The 20,266-nt window shown below is 38.3% G+C and overlaps 1 protein-coding gene across 3 annotated transcripts in view; it reads left to right on the plus strand.

Moving 5' to 3' along the window:
* The window catches only part of EPHA5 (EPH receptor A5), a 690,216-nt gene that overhangs the window by 527,812 nt on the left and 142,138 nt on the right, over positions 1 to 20,266 (plus strand). For all 3 annotated transcript variants that reach the window (XM_033914879.1, XM_033914888.1, XM_033914869.1), the window contains exons 8-9: positions 2,791 to 2,950; positions 18,461 to 18,566. In XM_033914879.1, the coding sequence (XP_033770770.1) occupies positions 2,791 to 2,950; positions 18,461 to 18,566 (266 nt within the window). The remainder of the gene's footprint in view (positions 1 to 2,790; positions 2,951 to 18,460; positions 18,567 to 20,266) is intronic.

The following is a 20,266-nucleotide window of genomic DNA, read 5'->3' on the forward strand; positions in this document are numbered from 1 at the left end:
AGTGCCTGAACAGTGGTCCCTGATTAATTTTGTAACTTACCTCTAATCCCATCCCTATAATCTACCTTTACTCTTATCTGTACCCCTCAATCCCTTTGTCTTCCGAGTACCTATCCAAAGCTTCTTTGAACCCCTGTAGCGTGCTCCTGTTTATCACATCCTCTGGTAGCACATTCCATGTATCCACCACCCTCTGTGTGAAAAAGAACTTCCTGGCGTTTGTTCTAAACCTCTCCCCTTTCAATTTCTCTGAGTGCCCCCTTGTACTTATTGATCCCCTTAATTTGAAAAAATCTGTCCCTGTCTATTTTTTCTATGCCCTTCATGATCTTGAAGGTTTCTATCATGTCTCCTCTAAGTCTCCGCTTTTCCAGGGAGAAAAGCCCTAGCTTTTTCAGTCTGTCAGTATATGAGAGGTCCTCCATGCCCTTTATTAGCTTAGTTGCTCTTCTCTGGACCCTCTCAAGTACCTCCATGTCCTTCTTGAGGTATGGCGACCAGAACTGAACACAGTACTCCAGGTGCGGGCGCACCATAGCACGATACAGTGGCAGGATGACTTCCTTTGTCCTGGTCGTGATACCCTTCTTAATGATACCCAACATTCTGTTTGCTTTCCTTGAGGCCGTGGCACACTGCGCCGACGCCTTCAATGTTGTGTCTACCATCACTCCCAGGTCTCTTTCAAGGTCGCTCACCCCTAGCGCTGATACCCCCATTTTGTAAGTGAACATCGGGTTTTTTCCCCCTATATGCATGACCTTGCATTTCCCTATGTTGAAACTCATTTGCCACTTTTTGGCCCATTTTTCTAGTGTTGTCAGATCTTTTTGGAGATCTTCGCAGTCCTCCATGTTATTGACCTTGCGATATAGTTTGGTGTCATCTGCAAATTTAATAACCTCACAAATTTAATAACCTCACTCTTACACTCTTAATACATCTTAATACATCACACTCGTTTATTATGGATCTTCAGAACACCAACCAAGTAATGTAACCTGGTGTGAGGCGAGTTTTGAAGACTCTTAGAAAATTGGAACAACAAATCAATTAATAAAATAAGATTTAAAGAAAGTTTAAACATCACACGGATGTATGGGATCAATGAAGAGTTTCTCCACACCGGGTTACATTACTTGGGTGACGTTCTAATGATCCATAAAAACCGAGTATGATGTATTAAGAGTATAAGAGTATAACTTCAGTGCTAAAGTGGAATCAATTTATGGAATTTGACAGATGCTGTCATCCAATCCAAATTCCCCTCCAAGTTCACTTTCCTCCAACTGGTATTCCCCAACACCATACTAATAACCTTTCTCCACAGCCCCACCTTCCCATAAGGCATACTCAGAAGTTTCCTTTGTAGTCTTATGACTCGGAGTAGAAGCAAAAACCGTTTATTCCAGCCCCAGCCCTGCTTTGGGTTAAAAATTGTACCTGTGATCCCTAGCGGGACTTGCAGTACTACTGCTGGGAATTTGTGGAACGCACTGCCAGGATATCTGAGATTATGTAGGGACACAATGTCTTTTTAAAAAAGTAATTAAACACGTTTTTATTTGTTAAGGCTTTTTATTAGCTTACTATTGTGAAAGCTATTTTAGAGCTTTGTAAGCATATTCTTTCGAGGAAAAGGGTTCTTATGATACTGTTTTTGCTATGTTTGTATGTATTTAAATATGTATCTTTTACTGTTATTAAGCAGAAAAGAAAATCTTAAAATAAATAAATAAATAAACAAGGACAATCACAGAAGAGTGTGTCCTGTGCATTCCACCAGGACTGCATTACAAGCCTTGGTGGACAACACCGAGCTATCTGCCAGGGCATGTAACAGGGCCTAGTTAAACTCTGGAACGCATTGCCAGAGGTTGTGGTAAGAGCGGATAGAGTAGCTAGTTTTAAGAAAGGTTTGGACAAGTTCCTGGAGGAAAAGTCCATAGTCTGTTGTTGACAAAGACAGTATGGAATATTGCTATTCATTAGGTTTTGGCCAGGTATTAGTGACCTGGATTGGCCACCATGAGAATGGGCTACTGGGCTTGATGGACCATTGGTCTGACCCAGTAAGGCTATTCTTATGTTCTATAATCAGTTTTATTATTGATTGTTTTTTGATGTGCTGGTGAAAATATGAGATACATTTTTTAGAACTGATGCTTGTAAGGAGCTTTTTGTGGGTAAACTATCTGATGTACAGTGTATAGCTTTTTTGGAGTTTTTTTTACAGATGATTTTCTCCCTGTGACAGAGGAATTTTTGCTTGTGTACCTTTTTTCTCTATATGTTGGAAACTTATGATAAAGTGGGCGTAATAGTTTTTTATTTTTTTTTTTGGGGGGGGGGGGTTGTGCACCTGTAAAGCTTTTGCGGTTTCAGTTTGTAAATTGTTTAAAGATTTTATCAGTTTTGTTTCCCACAGAGGTCCTACTAAGATGTGCAAACCTGATTTTTAAGATTTGGGGCCTCTTCTATTAAACTGCGCTAGCAGTTTTCTAGAGCGGGGAGCCGCGCTGAATGGCCCCCGCTGCTCCCGAAGCTCATAGAGTTCCTATGAGCGTCAGAAGCCAGCACAGGCCGTTCAGCGCGGCTCCCCGCTCTAGAAAACTGTTAGCGCAGTTTAATAGAAGAGGGGGCTTGTGTTTATATTAGAGAACCCGTAATCCTGTTCTTAGTTTTATTTTTAAAAAATTTCTGTTAGAACACAAAATAGATACATATATCTTATTTCATGTATACTGGTTAAGTCATGTATGTCATGCTTGTTACTTTTTGATGGACAAGGACCAGGAAACCAGCTACACAATCATCAAATCAAGAGAGACCGAAATCACAGCTGATGGACTGAAACCATCATCACCCTATATCTTCCAGATCCGAGCACGCACGGCAGCAGGATATGGCAGTTTCAGTAGAAGATTTGAGTTTGAAACCAGCCCTGTCTGTAAGTTCTTTTAATTACCATTCCACTCATGACCTTTAGTAACTGTCAGAAGGAAGTCAGCAGATCAGCAGCTAGGTGGGGAAACTCTGTCTGTCATATTGGTTTTCTTCTTCTTCCTGGAGATATTTCTGTGGTGAAGAAAGCTTTTCTCTTGTAATTAAGCTGGGTATGTTAACAAATCTGTGTTTACTTTCTCACCTTACGGTCCAGTGGGACATAAACCATCAGGATATTCTGAAAGCTAAGACGTTTTCCAAGCTTGGGCTAGTTTTCCTAAAACGTGTTACTACTTTACCATATGTTAACACAGTAATGTGCATTATTTTGTGCATTAAGACCTATTACATTAATAACTAATATTCATGCCCTTTAGTAAATCAAGCCTCATCTTCAAGAATTTCTTTTGCTTCTGACCTTCTTCTCCTTGAATGGTTACTACTTATTAATCACTACTTATCACATTTTAACTTTCAAACTTTCACAACTTGGATCAAGAAAGAGGTTTCCCTTTTGAAGTGTGATAAATGGTTTGGCATTTATCCTACTTCAACTGCCGCTGACTGGGAGGCATCTCATCAGCTACTGAAAATCAGAAGGCAATCAGCTTGAAAAATAAGAAAACTAAAACCAAAAAAACAAACCAAAAACCATCTAACATTGCAGTTGCTTTATAATCAATATATAGCTTTTAATTTTTGTTTGATTTCCATACACATCCAGGGTAGGAGGGAGGGAGGGGGGTAGGCATGCATTACTATTTTAATTAAAACTAGGTTATTGGAAGATTATATGCATTGGTATTTTTGTTTAATTAAGGAGGGGGGAAATTGATTGCTTTTGAATATTTGTAAGTTCAAAGTGCTTTTCTTGATTGTTATATGTTCAGTTACATGTGTATTGAACTGTCAATATTTGAAAATCAATAAAGATTTAATAACAAAAAAAACATATAGCTGGATGACCAAAGAAAGAAACATTCAGCCTAATCTGCTGAGCCTATTCTGCTGAGATATTCTTCTCTGCAAAGGCTTCTGGGGTCTTTGTCTCCCAATTAGCTATAGTTGATGATAATGGAACTGCAATTTCAGTTTGTTTTTTTGAGGTTTAGGTATCTCATCAACCATTTTAATTTTTTTGAAACCATATTGAAAGAAAAACTTCCCAAGGCTACATCCTATTGATGGCTAAAGTACATTCCATGACTTGAACTCGAGAAAAGAAATGAACGTTGTAAACCTTCTTCCATAACTCTTTTTGTAATCCGCTTTGAACCGAAAGGTAATGGCGGAATAGAAATCTGTAATGTAATGTAATTGTTGCAACTAAGGGCTCCTTTTACTAAGGTGCGCTAGTGTTTTTAGCTCATGCACAAAATTACCGTGCGCTAAACCGCGCGGTATGCTTCTAGAATAATGCCATCTCAATGCTGGCGTTAAGGTCTAGCACGCGTGACAATTTAGCGCGCGCTATTCCGCGCATTAAGGCCCTTACATACCTTAGTAAAAGGAGCTCTAAGTAATTTTATTTTGTCAAACGAGAAGCTCTATGATACTCAGTAGAACCTCACTGCAGAACATATGGAGTCAGAATATATTTTACTAGTCTTTAAGCCCGTTACATTAACAGGTGCTAGAATAGATGTGTCTGTCTGTCTGTGTTTCTTTATCTTTCTCTCCTTGGCCGCTGTCTGTATCCTTCTGTCTCCCCCTCCCCCCCCCGAGCAAAGCTGTCTGCCCCCAGCACCCACCTCCCCCCCAAATGTCTCTCCATGGCCCTCTTCTGTCTTCCCCCCCAGAGCAAACCTTTCTGTCCCCTTTCCCTATCTCTCCATGGCCCCTTCTGTCTCCCCCCAGCACACCCCTCCCCCCAAAGCAGCCCCCTATCCCTCTCCCTGTCTCTCCATGGCCTCTTCTGTCTTCCCCCCAGAGCAAAGCTGTTTGCCCCAAGCACACCCCTCCCCCCAAAGCAGCCCCCTTTCCCTCTTCCGCTGACTCTCTCTCTGGCGCCCCTTTCTCTGTTTGTCTTTCTGTCCCTCTCCCTGCCCCTGTGTCTTTCTTTCTTTCTGTCTCCCTCCCTCCCGCTGTCTGTCTGTCATTTTTCCCCATTTCCCTGTGCAGCAGCATTTCCATCCCACTTCCCAATGCAGCAGCAACAGCATTTCCCTCCTATCCCCCCCTTTCCTGTGTAGAAGCAGTAGCAGCATTTTCCCCCACTCCCCCTTTCCCTTTTCTTACCTTATCTTCCCTGCTCCGTTCAGCCCCTCCCCCTTCTTTTACTGCCGTTGTCGATCCGGCCTGCTCCTGACCCTCCCACCGCCGACAAACCTCGGGACTCCAGCTGCTTAGGCAGCACTTTAAACACGCTGCTTCGCGGCCTTCTACTGGCGATTTCCTCTGCCGCGTCTGTCTCCGATGATGTCATCAGAGACACGGCAGAGAAAATCGGCAGAGAAGGGTGCGAAACAGCGTGTTTATAGTGCTGCCTACACCGCTGGAGCCGGGAGGCGACGGAGAGGGCAGGGGGTGCTAGCGGCCGGCAGCGGTGGAGAGCAGGGAAAGGCACGCATGCCACTTGTCTTGCCTCGCGTGAGGCCAGACCGTAAGCCGCGCATGCGCACTTCCTATGTGTGCTACAGCTCACGGAAAACAAACGCACGCATAGGAAGTGCGCATGCGCGGCTTACCGTTTTATTATATTAGATGACTATGAGGAATTCTGTGAGCATTGGAGCAGTGTCAGAGCATTTAGCGCTCCAGGCCATGATAGAAACCTCTACCGCAGCTTAGAAAAAGGGGTGTGGCAAGTTTGCTAACCAGACAGAGCTGCCTACAAGGATGGTCTATCTTTGGCCATTGAGACTTAGCCAAAAAGCCGCTAAATATTGGCATAGCCAGCTATGTCTCAGCTGGCCAAAATTAGACCGAAAATTCAATGCTGGTCGCTGCATATGGTTCTGGCATTGAATTTCTGGGTTGAACCACTGGAGATCATTGACATCTGAATATCAGAAGGTATATGTGCAAATGTTATTGCCAATGTAGGTGTTTCTAAAATGGCCCCCTCAATTTTGCTGATCAGTACGGAGTCATTAGAAGAAAAGAGCGACTAAAATGGTTAAGGGGCTGGAGGAGTTGTCATAAGGTGAGAGATTAGAGAAACTGGGCCTATTCTCCCTTAAAAAGAGGAGACTGAGAGGGGACATGACCGAAACCTTCAAGATAATGAAGGGAATAGACTTAGTAGATAAAGACAGGTAGGAAGAACAAGAGGGCACTCTCTAAAGTTAAAAGGGGATAGATTCCGTACAAACGAAAGGAAGTTCTTTTTCACCCAGAGAGTGGTGGAAAACTGGAACGCTCTTCTGGAGGCTGTCGTAGGGGAAAACATCATCCAGGGATTCAAGACAAAGTTAGACAAGTTCCTGTGGAACTAGAACGTACGCAGGTAGGGCTGGTCTCGGTTAGGGTGCTGGTCTTTGACCTGGGGGCCACCGCGGGAGCGGACTGCTGAGCACGATGGACCACTGGTCTGACCCAGCAGCGGCAGTTCTTATGTTCTTTATTTGTTTAAATTCATTTCCATGTTTGATGTCTTTTTCTGACCCTCCCACTTGTGATGTATTTTTCTTTTTTATAATTTATATTCCATGTATTCTACAGTTCTATGCAGCTTACAAATTTTTCAGGTACTCAAGTATTTTTCCCTAGCTTTCCCGGCGGGCTCCCACTCTATCTAATGTACCTGGGGCAATGGGGATTGTGACTTGCCCAGGGTCACAAGGAGCAGTGCAGGATTTGAACCTACAACCTGAGGGTGTCAAGGCTGTAGCTCTAACCATTGCACCACACATTTGTGTTTCTCCCCTGATTTTCCTTTGGACTTTCTGAAATCATCCTTCCAGCAGAGGCAGATGTGTCAACAGAAAACTGTTTGTCATTTCCTTAATATTATTTTACTTGTATAATGATGTAAACATTGCACAAAAAAAAGAGAACTGCTATGGTATAAGTGCATTTATTATTACATTACCTTTTTATTATAGTCTATTAGTACAAAAATAAAAGCTCTATTAGGGTGGTAAATAACTCTAAAGTATGACAGAAAAGTCCTTGCTGGAGTCTTAAAAGTCCTAATGTACAGTGCTCTAGTTCAGTAATCACATTTCAGTACAGATATAATGAAACAAAATGGCATTTATGGCGCTATGTTTGGCCCCATCATCCTCACCAATCAACCTGCTCATGCTTTCCAAATAGCCCAAGTTCCTGTTCAAGCTTTAAAATGAATGGAACTTTATTTTTTTAGCTTTAAATTTACTATATTCTTCATATTATATTGTATTTCTATTTTTTTTCCAACATTTAAAGTATATTTTTGATATACCGCTTTTCTGTGGTTACTACCAAAGTGTTTTACATATTATACAAGGTGTTACCCAAAAGTTTGGGGAATTCAATTGTAAAAAAAAAAAAAAATTGCTTACTGAAACTCCTAGTTTCCACTGTCTCCCTTGAAGTAGTCCCTTTGAGAATGTATACAGCGATCCTAGCATTTTTCCCATGAGTCCCTGCATCTATGGAAGTCATCTTGGGTGAGTGCCTTGAGGACCTCCTGCGATTCTGTTTATATCTCTTCAATTTTGTTAAAATGGCACCCTTTCAATCGTAATTTCATTTTGGGGAATAGGAAAAAAAAATCACAAGGGGCAAGGTCAGGCAAATAGGGAGGGTAGAATGCTCTAATTTCTCAAGCTCAGACTTACTATTTGTTTTGAAACAAAAATTTAAAACTTATTTGTTTGAGAAATACTTGACTTAATTGTAATTCTATCTTCCAAGGAACATTGTGATGCTTATGCTGGTAATTTATTGTTCATTCATCTCTATTTGCTGTGAACCACCTTGAACTGAAGGTTTGGCGGTATATAAGAATAAATTTTTATTATTATCATTATTATTATTAATCACTGTAATGTTTCTGGAAGTCAGGAATTGTCGAATGAGTGATGTGTGAGCGGCTTTCTGTTCACCGGTCAGCAGTCTTGGCACAAATTTTGCAGAAATGTGTCTCATGTTCAATTTGTCCGACAAAATTCATTGAACTATCCTGTATGACTGTCCTACTATCTCATAAATATTGTGGATACTTTGCCTACGATCTGCAAGGATAGTCTGAAACTAAAATTATCCCTGTCCTTGACCACAACACAACACTCTCTGCCTGCCATACCACTACCCACAGGCTCGGCAACTGGGGATTAATCCTACTTATAGTATATAGTATATGCTAGTTTCAATCTCAAAATGGCTGCTGCAACCTCCTGGCAGCCTCACAAGGTTTCTGTGAGAAGTATGGTAGCCATTTTGACCATGGAGTCAGCATGGGCAAGGACTAGGGATTGATCCTGTCCCAAAAAGACCACTAGACCATCAGGGTTTCTGAATATCAGCCCAGGGAGGGCATGCAAGTTGTGGGAAGGTAAAGCATGTGGTCAGAGGGATATGGATGGCCCAGGAGGATCCAGTTTCTGTCAGAAAAGAACATAGCATTAGTTTCAGTCAAAACAAAACACTAAATTGTGGCTGCAAAATACTATAATCTTCGGATTGAAATGAACCATCACATATTGCAGTATTATCATAGATTACGCTGGCTGACAATGGAAGCTAGAGGAATTTTCAAGTTTGATTGTATATGTTTTAAAGCTTTAAATAGACTTTTACCCAGTTCTCTTTTTGACCATTTCAAATTCGTAAACAGAAAACATTTATGCAAAGTACGAGTCTTTGACTTTCCATCAGTAAAGGGATGTGTTTATATTCGATTCTTAGGTAAAATCAGTGGCATACCAAGGAGGGTGTGGGGGGCGTGGGGGGGAGGTCTGCCCCGGGTGCAGCCTTAGGGAGGGTGCACAGCCGGACAAGTCCGGAAAATTCCTGGCCTGCGACGGCACTCAGCCGCATCGGTGCCTCCCCTGCCCCGCGACAGCACTCAAGTTCGGCCTCCTTCTCCCGGCATCAGCAGAACTTCAGATCGGCAATGGGTGCTCAGTCAAAAGCTTCCCCTGATTGAACTGCCTGGGCGGAAATAGGAAACTGAGTCAGGGGAAGCTTTTGACTGAGCACCTGTTGCCGATCTGAAGTTCTGCTGATGCCGGGAGAAGGAGACCGAACTTGAGTGCTGTCGCGGGGCAGGGGGGGCGCCGATGCATCTCAGTGCCATCGCGGGGGGGGGAGGGGTGCTGATGCCGCTCAGTGCCGTTGCGGGGGAGGCCTTGCCGATCTCCTTGCCAAAATCGGAAAGGTGAGGGAGAAAGATGGGCCTGTGGTGGATGGAGAGAATGAGAGAAGGGGACAGATGATGGAAGTGGGGGAAAGAGAGAGAAGGAGCAGATGATGGAAGTGGGGAGAACGGGCAGATGATGGAAGTGGGGAGAGAGAAGAGGGCAGATGATAGAAGGAGGGGGTAAAGAGAGAGAAGGGGCAGATGATGGAAGTGGAGAGAAGAGGGAGAGAGAAGAGGGCAAATGATGGAAGTGGGGGAAAGAGAGAGAAGGGGCAGATGATGGAAAGAGGGTGGAAAGAGAGAGAAGGTGCAGAAGATGGAAGTGGAGATAAGGGGATAGAGAAGAGGGCAGATGATGGAAGTGGGGGAAAGAGAGAGAAGGGGCAGATGATGGAAATGGAGAGAGAGAAGAGGGCAGATGATGGAAGGAAGGGGAAAAGAGAGAGAAGGGGCAGATGATGAAAGTGAAGAGAAGGGGGAGAGAGAAGAGGGCAGATGATGGAAGTGGGGGAAGAGAGAGAAGGGGCAGATGATGGAAGTGGGGGAAAGAGAGAGAAGGGGCATTTGATGGAAGTGGGGAGAGAGAAATGGGCAGATGATAGAAGTGGGGGAAAGAGAGACGGGGCAGATGATGGAAGTGGAGAGAAGGGAGAGAGAGAAGAGGGCAGTGGATGGAAGGAGGGGATAAATAAAAGGAGGCCAAATGATGGGGGAAAAGGATTGAGTTAGGGAAATACTGGAGGGGGTGAGGGAAAGAGGTGGCCTCTTACTACCCTCTCATCAATTTCCTTTTTTACTGTCTACCTACAGCTGTAGGTAGACAGTAAAAAAGGAAATTGATGAGAGGGTAGTAAGAATGTAATCTAGATGGATGCAGAAAATAAATTGAAAAGAAAAATAAGGGAAGAAAGGGATTGCAGAAGAGAGGTGTGGGAGAGGGAAGGAGAGGAGAGAGATGCCAGACCAATGGGGTGAAAGGAGAGATGGAAGGGGGAGGCATACAGTTTCTGGAAGGGGCATAGAAGGAGAGAAGATGCCATATAGGGGCAGAGGGATGGCAGACAGTGGATGGAAGGAAGAGAGTAATAAGATGAGGAAAGCAGAAACCAGAGAAGACAAAGGTAGAACCAAAATTTTCTATTTATTTGTTGCTTTAGGAGATATGTGTCACTGTTTCTGTGGTGTTGCATTGTATGCAGAGTCCAGCTTCTTGCTGGTTCAATTTAACCTTTGTCTATGTATTTCTATTTTATCCCCCCTTTTACAAAACTGTGGAGCGTTTTTTAGCGACAGCCGTGGTGGTAGCAGCTCTGATACTCAGAATTCTATGAGCATCAGAGCTGTTACCACCGTGGCTAAAATCCACACTACAGTTTTGTAAAAGAGGGAGGGGTTAGTTTGTGATGACATATTCCATACTAGGCGAAGGTATTTTCTGTGTTCTGTGTGTTCGAAAGACATGGTTTTCTGTTAGGATTTACGGTGTAGGATTGATCTGTACTAGTCTGGCTTGTTTAGTTTTACAATGGGTGTATTGATGTACTAATCACTGCAATATGTAAGATGCTGCCTTTTTCTAGGTACTCTTGTGTGACGTGTGGCTTGTTACTAAAAATCATGTTTTTTGTACAGATTGGGGGGGGGTGCCAAAAAATGATGGGCCCCAGGTGTCACATATGCTAGGAACTAGCTATAAAAACACAGATATATTGAAAACCAATGTATGTAAACCAACACTTTCAATTGATGACTACTATAGTTGTAGGACAAAGTAGTAGTAAAGTTTTGCAGAAAATATATGTGAGACAAGTGTCAACTCTAAATTTACTCAAAAAGAAGGAAAAAGCCTCAGAAAAAGGCCCTCCCACCGCCACAAAGGTGGATATCAGGGTGGTTAGACGGTAACCTCACAGGCAAAACCTTCATTGATATGAGTTATTTAAGCAAAAAACTTGTGCTTCACATGTATAAATTTATAGATAGAGGAAAAACCACTTATCTTCAACTGATCGGCACACCGACAGAGGCCAGCGTTTCACCGACAAGCTGCATCAGGGTGTGACCCGACCGATCAGTCTTAAGAGAGCGAAAACTACCGCTTCAAAAGAGTCCAAAAAGATGGCTTCCATGGAAACACACCTTTTTAAAGACGCTTTTAATTCCTAGTATTATTTAATCTTTTCTTAGCATTTTATTTTATTTTATTTTTTTAATTTCTTTATTGATATTTTGAACTTGACAATGTATACATTTGAAAAATCGAAAAAACCCAACTATATGAAAATATACTATTAACATCAGAAATATTACAATAAAAATTTTAAATCCCTTCTTAACCTATAACAGTAATGATATTATATTATACTCATCAATATTATAGAATATTATAAAATTTATACATCTAAATAAATAATACACCCTCCACCCCCCCCACCCACCCTGGATGTGCAAAGGAATCTAACATAAAGAAAAAGGAATCACTTTAATTATAATGTGACAAAATTAGTTAATGGACCCCAAATCCCCTTAAAGGATTTAACAAACCCTAAACGCTCTGCCATAATCTTTTCATATTTATATGTTGCACATACAGTTGCCCACCAAAAACTAAAATTAATCCTATCATGATTTTTCCAATTATATGTGATCATTTGAACCCCTATTCCTGATAAGATCATGAAAAGGCGACTATTATTTCTATCCAAAGTGGGTTTATCATGCAGAATCGTTCCAAAAATTATTGCTTCATATGTCAAAGGAATAGAGGATTGAAGAATATTATTAATTTGCCCCCAAATCGACTTCCAAAAGCCAAGTATCAATGGACAAAAAAATAAAAGATGATCCAAAGTCCCAATATCAATATGACAATGCCAACATCTATTAGATTTAGAACTATCTACTTTATTCAACCGAACTGGAGTCTAAAAAATTCTATGTAATAAAAACAACCATGTTTGTCTCATAGATGCTGACATTGTACATCTTAATCTCCAAGTCCAGATTTGTGGCCAACGAGAAACAGAAATATGCTGTTGTAACTCGATACTCCAAATATCTCTAAGACTATTTTTTGTTTTTTTATTTAAAAATCCAGAAATCAATTTATACCACTGGGCAGCCTGATGTCCTATTAAATCTGTTTGGTAGCAAAGGATTTGCAAGCTAAAATAAGTTTTCAAATTTTTCCATTCAGGGAACCCCATCTGAATAGCCTGCTTCAACTGCAAGCACCTATATTGTTGAGTGTTTGAAATACCAAATGAATGCTGCAGTTGTGAAAACTCAAGCAGATTACCATTAGAAATAAGATCATCTAATGTCCTAATATTTGCCTGCATCCAATTCTTCCAAGCGATTCCAGCACCGCCTATTTGAATCTTGGAGTTTAACCATAAGGACTGTAAAGTAGATTTCATTATTGGTACCTCTGTTAGTTTATCAATAAATTTAATAGTTTTCCAAGTATCCAATAAAATTATATTGTCCTTAGCATATTTATGAAATCTGATACTTAATACATGTGGAAGTCTCATAGGGGACACCAAATTCCGTTCCAAATATAACCAATCTGGTTGATGATCAATAAGCTCAGGGAGGATCCAATACATACCTTGATGCAATATATAGGCTTGATGGTACCTATAAAAGTTTGGAAAATTTACCCCACCCTCCACAATTGATTTTTGCAACGATACTAAAGCAATTCTTGGTTTTTTCCCAAGCCAAACAAATTTTGTCAAAATATTATTTAATTTTTTGTAAAAGGACTCTTGAAAATAAACTGGTAACATACTCATTTGGAAACAAACTATAGGCAAAATCATCATCTTTACTGTTTGCACTCTCCCCCACCAAGAATTATGCAAAGGATTCCATTGCTCACACAATTCTGTAACTTTTAGTAATAAGGATTTTTCATTTACCTTCATTGTTTCTTCCAATGTACTTTTTATCCAAATTCCTAAATATTTTATTCCATCTTTCTTCCAACTAAACTGAAACAAATCAAATAAGCCTTTTATACAATGTACATTTAGTGGAAGAATTTCTGATTTATTCCAATTTATTTTATAACCTGAAAATTTTCCAAATTTATCAATCAAATCCAATAAATGTGGAATGGTTGACTCCGGATTTCTCAAATGAATCAAAATATCATCTGCATAAGCAGAAATTTTATATTCCCGACCTGCATAAGGAATACCTTCTATCTCCTTTGATTGTTGAATAGCTAAAAGTAGAGGTTCCAAAACAATATCAAATAACAAAGGAGATAATGGACAACCCTGTCTAACTCCCCTTTCTAAAAAGAACCTTTCTGAAAAAGTATTATTTATATATAATCTAGCAGATGGGGAGCTATACAGGGATTGAATCATTTGTATAAATCGAGAACCAATACCAAACCAATCCATTGCTTGATACATAAAAGTCCATTCTACCCGATCAAATGCTTTCTCTGCATCTAAAGAAACAGAGAAAGCCGGATCTTTCATATCCTTTGTTAATTGTAAAATATGAAAAGCTAATCTGGTGTTATTTGAAGAATGTCTTTGAGCAACAAAACCTGTTTGATGCATACCAATAATATAAGGGAGAGCCTTATTCAAACGCAAAGCCAATATTTTAGCTAACAATTTCCCATCAACATTAATCAAAGAAATAGGCCTATAGTTTGAAACCAACATGGGATCTCTGTTTGGCTTAGGCAAAACTATTGTTAAAGCTTCTGCCATAGTACCTGAAATACAACCTTTATTTAGTTGAAACTGATATAATTTGAAAAGATGGAGTAACAAAATAGTTTGAAAAGAGTTAAAAAATTCTACCGTATATCCATCACTTCCTGGAGCGGATCCAACTCTAAGGGACTTTAAAGTCCTCTGAATTTCTTTTTGTGTTATAGGTGCTTCGAGATTTTCTTTCATATGATCAGGAACTTTAGGCCCATTAATCAACTTTAAAAATTCAAAACCATCTTTCTCTTTATTAAAATAATGCTCAGAAGAATACAAGCTTTCATAAAATTTCAAAAATTGTTGTAAAATATTTTTAATTTGAGAATGAATTATTCCATTATCATCTGAAATAGCCATTATATTAGCTTTCCTTTTTTTTGCTTTTAAATAGTTAGCTAGTAATCTTCCCGCCTTATTTGAGGTTCCATAATACAATGCCTTATAGGACACAAACTCCTTTCTAGCCAATTGTGATGATATCTCATTGTATCTAAATTTTACTTTTAGCAAATTCTGATAAATACTTTGTTCCCATTTTTCCTTTAATTTAATTTCCAATTCTCTAATATTTTGTTCTAAAATTTAAAAATCTTTATTTAGTTGTTTTCTAACATATGCTGAGTACGAAATTATGTGTCCTCTCAAGGTAGCTTTAAAGGCATCCCATAAAATTTCCTGAGACATTTCTTCTGATTCATTAAACTGAAAAAATTCACTTATTTTTAACTTAAATTTTTCTATAAAATTGGAATCTGCTAGCAATGTATTATTAAACTTCCAAACAGGTCTATTATTTTCTTGTTCATCTATCTCAAAATCAATCCAAATACCCCCATGATCTGAAAGTATAATTGAATCTATATTCGCCTTCTTAACCTTCTGTACTAAATTATCTGAAACGAAAAAATAATCAATTCTAGAAAATGATTTGTGAACATGGGAATAAAATGAAAATTCCTTATCATTGAAATGAAAAATCCTCCAAATATCTTTTAAACCACAAGAATTTATCAAATTATCTAATTCTAAAGATTTTAAAATTTTACTAGGCTTTTTATCTAAAATAGGGTCCATTACTGCATTAAAGTCCCCTGCCAAAATTAAATTGGAGGAAGATGATGGTAAAATTATTTGTTGAAGGTTTTTAAAAAACTCAGATTGATTCAAATTAGGTGCATAGATATTGAACAGTATCAAGGTATCTTTCCCTGAGCTCATTTTTACTTGGACCCATCTTCCGAAAGGATCCATAGATAGCATAGTAAAAGTAGCCATACATTTTTTATGTATCAAGATAGCCACACCAGCTTTTTTGCCTACAGCAGGGGCAAAAAAAACACTGTTTAACCCAACCCCCTTCCAGCTTACTTGATTCTAATGCAGATAAATGAGTTTCTTGCAGGAAATAAATATCTGCCCCCTGTCTTTTAAGAAAAGATAAGGCTTTCTTTTTCTTTATAGGGTGATTGAGTCCATTAACATTCAACGAATACATTTTAAAATACATTTATATTTATATTTATTTTAAGGAACCAAAGAAAATGACCTGAAAAAATTTTAATTCTTATATATAAATTATCCCAATTACACATCCAATTACCCTCCCTTAAAACCCCTATATACCCTCCCACACCCATCCCCCATAACAAATATAAGTGAATGACAGCACACATAAAGACCAGGAAATCGAAAGAAATCCCCAACCAGCAAACTATCAATTCATACTATAATAAAATCTTAAAATAATGAATTAAATTAAAATCATTACTTAAAATTACCATAAAATGAAATCTTGAAAATAATAAATTATATTATATAACTAATATCATTTTTCATTATAGACATTAAAACTTATTATATAAAATTTCCAACTTATCCAAACAAAACAAAAATCACAAAAATTAATAAATACCAAATATAAAAAACTAAATGAATAAATAAATTAATGTTTATGATTAATAGATACCCAATAAAATATTAAAATAATAAATATTGAAATATGAAATGTTAAAATTAATATATTAAATTATATAATTTATATTATCTAAAATTAGAGACAATAGAAATTATTATATAAAATTATCATCCTATTCAAACAAAACATGTAACAAATTTAGAACAATTAATAAATATTAAAAATGAAGACTAAATGATTAAATAAAATGATTATTACTAGATATCCAGAATATTAATGAACATTAAAATAATAAAAATTCCAAATCTTCCCAACCTTTAAAATTCATCTCCATTCATTCCCTCATTATAAATTTTATAATAAAATAAAAACCTAAAATCAGCAAATAAAGAACATATAAGAATATATATATATATATAAATACTAAATACTTATCACACTAGAAGAAAATCATATCTAAAGATAAAAGTAATCCATTTCTCAACTTATAAAAGATTCAAATCATCTTTACTAAACACTAATGTTACAGCTAGAGGATAAAAAAAATAAAATAAAAATAAAACTCATATCTCTATATTATTTATGTTATTATGGAAGTATCTGCCATAATATTAAAAAAGATATATAAATTATAATTAATAAATCAAATAAACATCTATCATCTGTTAATCCATAACATCAGAAAAAATAGAATTAGATTTCAAAAAATTGATGACCAGAACAAAATTTCCAGGACAAGCTTGTCAAATCAATATTAGGTTTCATAAGAAGTTGCAAAACCACAGAACCAGTCGACCTCAAAGACTTGTTATATCCCCAGGAAAGTCAGTCTTGTTAAAACCACAGGAAAGACAACAGAAAAAATGCTCAAAAAATTACTTTGTAAAAAGTCTTTCTTCAGGACTCTTCCTTTAAATGTTAAAATGCTTCAATGAAATTACAATTCAGGCAAATTAAAAGTCTCGTATTTCTTAGCATTTTAAATTTTAATCTAACCCTTCCCTTATGATGTTTTTTGCCCTATTTGTTTTCTTAACTAAGACAGATGTAATCTTTTCCCTTTCTCCCCCTCCACCTCAAGTCTGTCCTGTCTCAAACTTATGTCATTGAGTTTTAATTTTGTATCTCGATATTTTATGTTTTATTTTGTACATCGCTTTGTAATCAGATTTAGCGATAAATCAAATGTTAATAAACCTTGAACCTTAATAATAATAAACCTTTAGTGCTATTAACTGGCCAGGAGCCATTCCCAGTTGACTAAATAGTGCTGACTATCAGGCAGAATGTATCTGGTACCAACGATAACTCAAGATATCCTGTAGGATTGATTAGGTATACTGTATAGCCTCTAATTTTTCCCTAACAGATATTCAGCTGCTGTCTAAGTATAAATCTCAATCTGTAGTTCTCTCTTCTATGTTGCAATCCAATGCAATTTATCTTGGTGGTTATTCTGTAATGCTAGTGCTTATATTTATGTGCCAATCATTAGAATAATGTCATATATATGTAAATATATGTGTGTGCATACTGTATGTGTGTAAATGTCCAAATTCCACCTAAGTGCTTTTCTATAAATATGCTCATATTTTCACCTAGTGCATATTCTACAGATATGTCTGTTCATAGGTAGAGTGTGTGCAGAACATGAGCAGGATTTGCATAGCTCCATGGCTGGTGTAAGTTCTCTCACCTAAAATATAGATATATATTTCACTTGTTCTGCTAGTACAGGCAGTCCCCGGGTTAAGAACAAGTTGCACTTTTAAATCTGTTCTTAAGTCAGATTGGTGTGTTACTCAGAACTTGCAGATTTTCAGATTCTCCCAGTTGACAAAAGGGCCAACTATCCCTACCAGTGTTCCCTCTAAGGTACAGCATGCACAACCACATACTGTTCTTAATGTGGCCATGCATCATTCCTTAATCTGCTGCAGAAGAAATGTAGGCGTCTTTGCCACTGGAAATACTGCTCAGTGAAATCAAATGAAGCTGCGACTGCATTCTTAAGTACGAGTTGTACTGAAGTTGGGTGTTTGTAACTCGGGGACTGCCTGTATTCTACTGTATAAAGAAATGTAGTTCAAAACACCTACATCCCTTTATATGCTTTTAAAGGATAGAATAAAGGCGGTCTCTAGTTACCAAAATATAGGTAAATAGTTATAGAATTACCTGCTCTGTGGCCTGGTGGCTATTGACAAAGTTTCCTTCACACCAAGAAAGATTGTACATGTATTTTAAGGAGTGAAGTTCTTTCAAGCATATTCCTCTCATGTTTCTCTCATGGTAGCTTTCCGACAAGTATGGATGGACTTGAAAATGTAGGGCTTGGGCAATTTGTCACAAACATGTCAAAGAGGAGTCTGAAATAAGAAATTATTTTCATTGCAGAAGGACACCAGATAACTAGATCTGTGATGGCTTCTTCTGAATGCATCAGCTAGAACCATTTTATCATAGATGCAAACCTGAGACTGGCAAAATAAAGACTCCTGTGTGAACTGAATGTCATTTCATTTCAATTTCCATATCATGGTTCTTTTTTTTTTTTTTTTCCTTCAGCAGTAGCTGCATCCAGTGATCAGAGCCAGATTCCTATAATTGCTGTGTCTGTCACAGTGGGAGTCATTCTGCTGGCCGTTGTCGTTGGCTTCTTTCTTAGTGGAAGGTAAGCAAATGACCAGCACTATTTATTGAATGTTTGCAAATTCAGCAAAATACAAAACAAAACATGCCTTGATATAATCGCCAAGCAACTTAAGGAATATCTTTCCTCATTTTATACTCACAAAGTTACAGTGGTAGTACAGAACAAGGATTGCTGTCGTATACTATAAATTATTCAGTTTCATCATGTTTTGTGATTTTTGAATACTGTGTTCTGACTCGCCATAGAATTTGTGGTCACGTTAATTAATCTCATGTTATTAAGCCAGTTGCAGTCCTGGTGCTCTGCCCATTTTAGTTAAAATTACCTACTCAAAGAATACACCTCCTTTTTACAAAGCCATATTAAGCTTTTATATTGCCAGCCATGGCAAAATTAGCTCTGACGCTCATAGGGCTCCTTTTACGAAGCCGCGTTAGCGGCTTTATCGCACGCACATTTTTAGCATGCGCTAACCTCCGCGCTAGCCAAAAAAAACTACCACCTGCTCAAGAGGAGGCGGTAGCGGCTAGCGTAGCCGGCAAATTAGAGCGCGCTATTACGCGCGTTAAACCACTAACGCGGCTTCGTAAAAGGAGCCCATAGAATTCATGTAGGCATTGGGGCTAATACCGCTGCGGCCAGCGATTAAAAAAAAAAGCCTAATGTGTCTTCGTAAAAGGAAGTATCAAAAAAAAATCTCTACATTTATTGCTTTTTTGAATTTTGTAGAATATTAAAAATATAAACTTTGATGCTACTGACATTTAAATATTTGAAAAGTATTAATACAAAACCAAATCTGGAAATTTGGTAAAAAATAGAGGCCATAAACTGAGGTTGAGGTGGACTTAAGAGTAATGTTAGGAAATTATTTTTCATGGAAAGGTTGATGAATGTCTGGAACGCCCTTCTGAGGAAAATAGTGAGAGGAAAATGGTGATGGCATTCGAAAAAGCATGGGATGAACACGAAGGGCTCCTTTTACGAAGGTGCACTAGCGGTTTTAGCGCACACACCGGATTAGCGCACGCTATAGCACGTGCTAGCAGAAAAACTTACCACCTGCTCAATAGGAGGCGGTAGTGGCTAGCGCGCGGGGCATTTTAGCGCACGCTAATCCGCACGTCAGGGCCCTAACGTGCCTTCGTAAAAGGAGTCCAAAGTATCTCTAATAAGGATATGAATGGGCAGACTTTCACGGTCTGAATCCGGCATATGAGATGGTTTGGATGGGCAACGTCGACTCTAGTAGCTGGAACCTAAGAACAGTATCAGGTAGATTTATTTTATTTTCTTTAGTCTTTTCCTTATTTAATTGAAGACCATGTGCATTATTATATATATTTCTTTTTTTGTTTTTTTAATTCAAATATTTTATTAATAAAATATCAGGTGGATTTCTAATGTCTATGGCCCAGAAATAACAAAGAAAACAAAGGCATTTTAATTTAATCATGAAATTGTAAAGCATGTAATTATAGGGCAGACTGAATTGACCGTTCAGGTCTTTATCTGCTGTCATTTACTACGTTACTATGGGCTAGATTCACTAAGCAAACCGATCGTGTACTGATGGGTTTGCGACCCGATTTCCCTCCAACCCGATTTGACCCGACCCGATTCACTAACCTCTCCTGCGATCCGTTTCTGATCCGTGCATGCAAATGAGAGAAAATGGCATGCAAAGTAGGCAGGGATGCGATTCACTAAACAGAAGA

Source organism: Geotrypetes seraphini, chromosome 1 (genome assembly GCF_902459505.1).
Source record: "Geotrypetes seraphini chromosome 1, aGeoSer1.1, whole genome shotgun sequence".
In the NCBI taxonomy this organism is placed as follows: domain Eukaryota; kingdom Metazoa; phylum Chordata; class Amphibia; order Gymnophiona; family Dermophiidae; genus Geotrypetes; species Geotrypetes seraphini.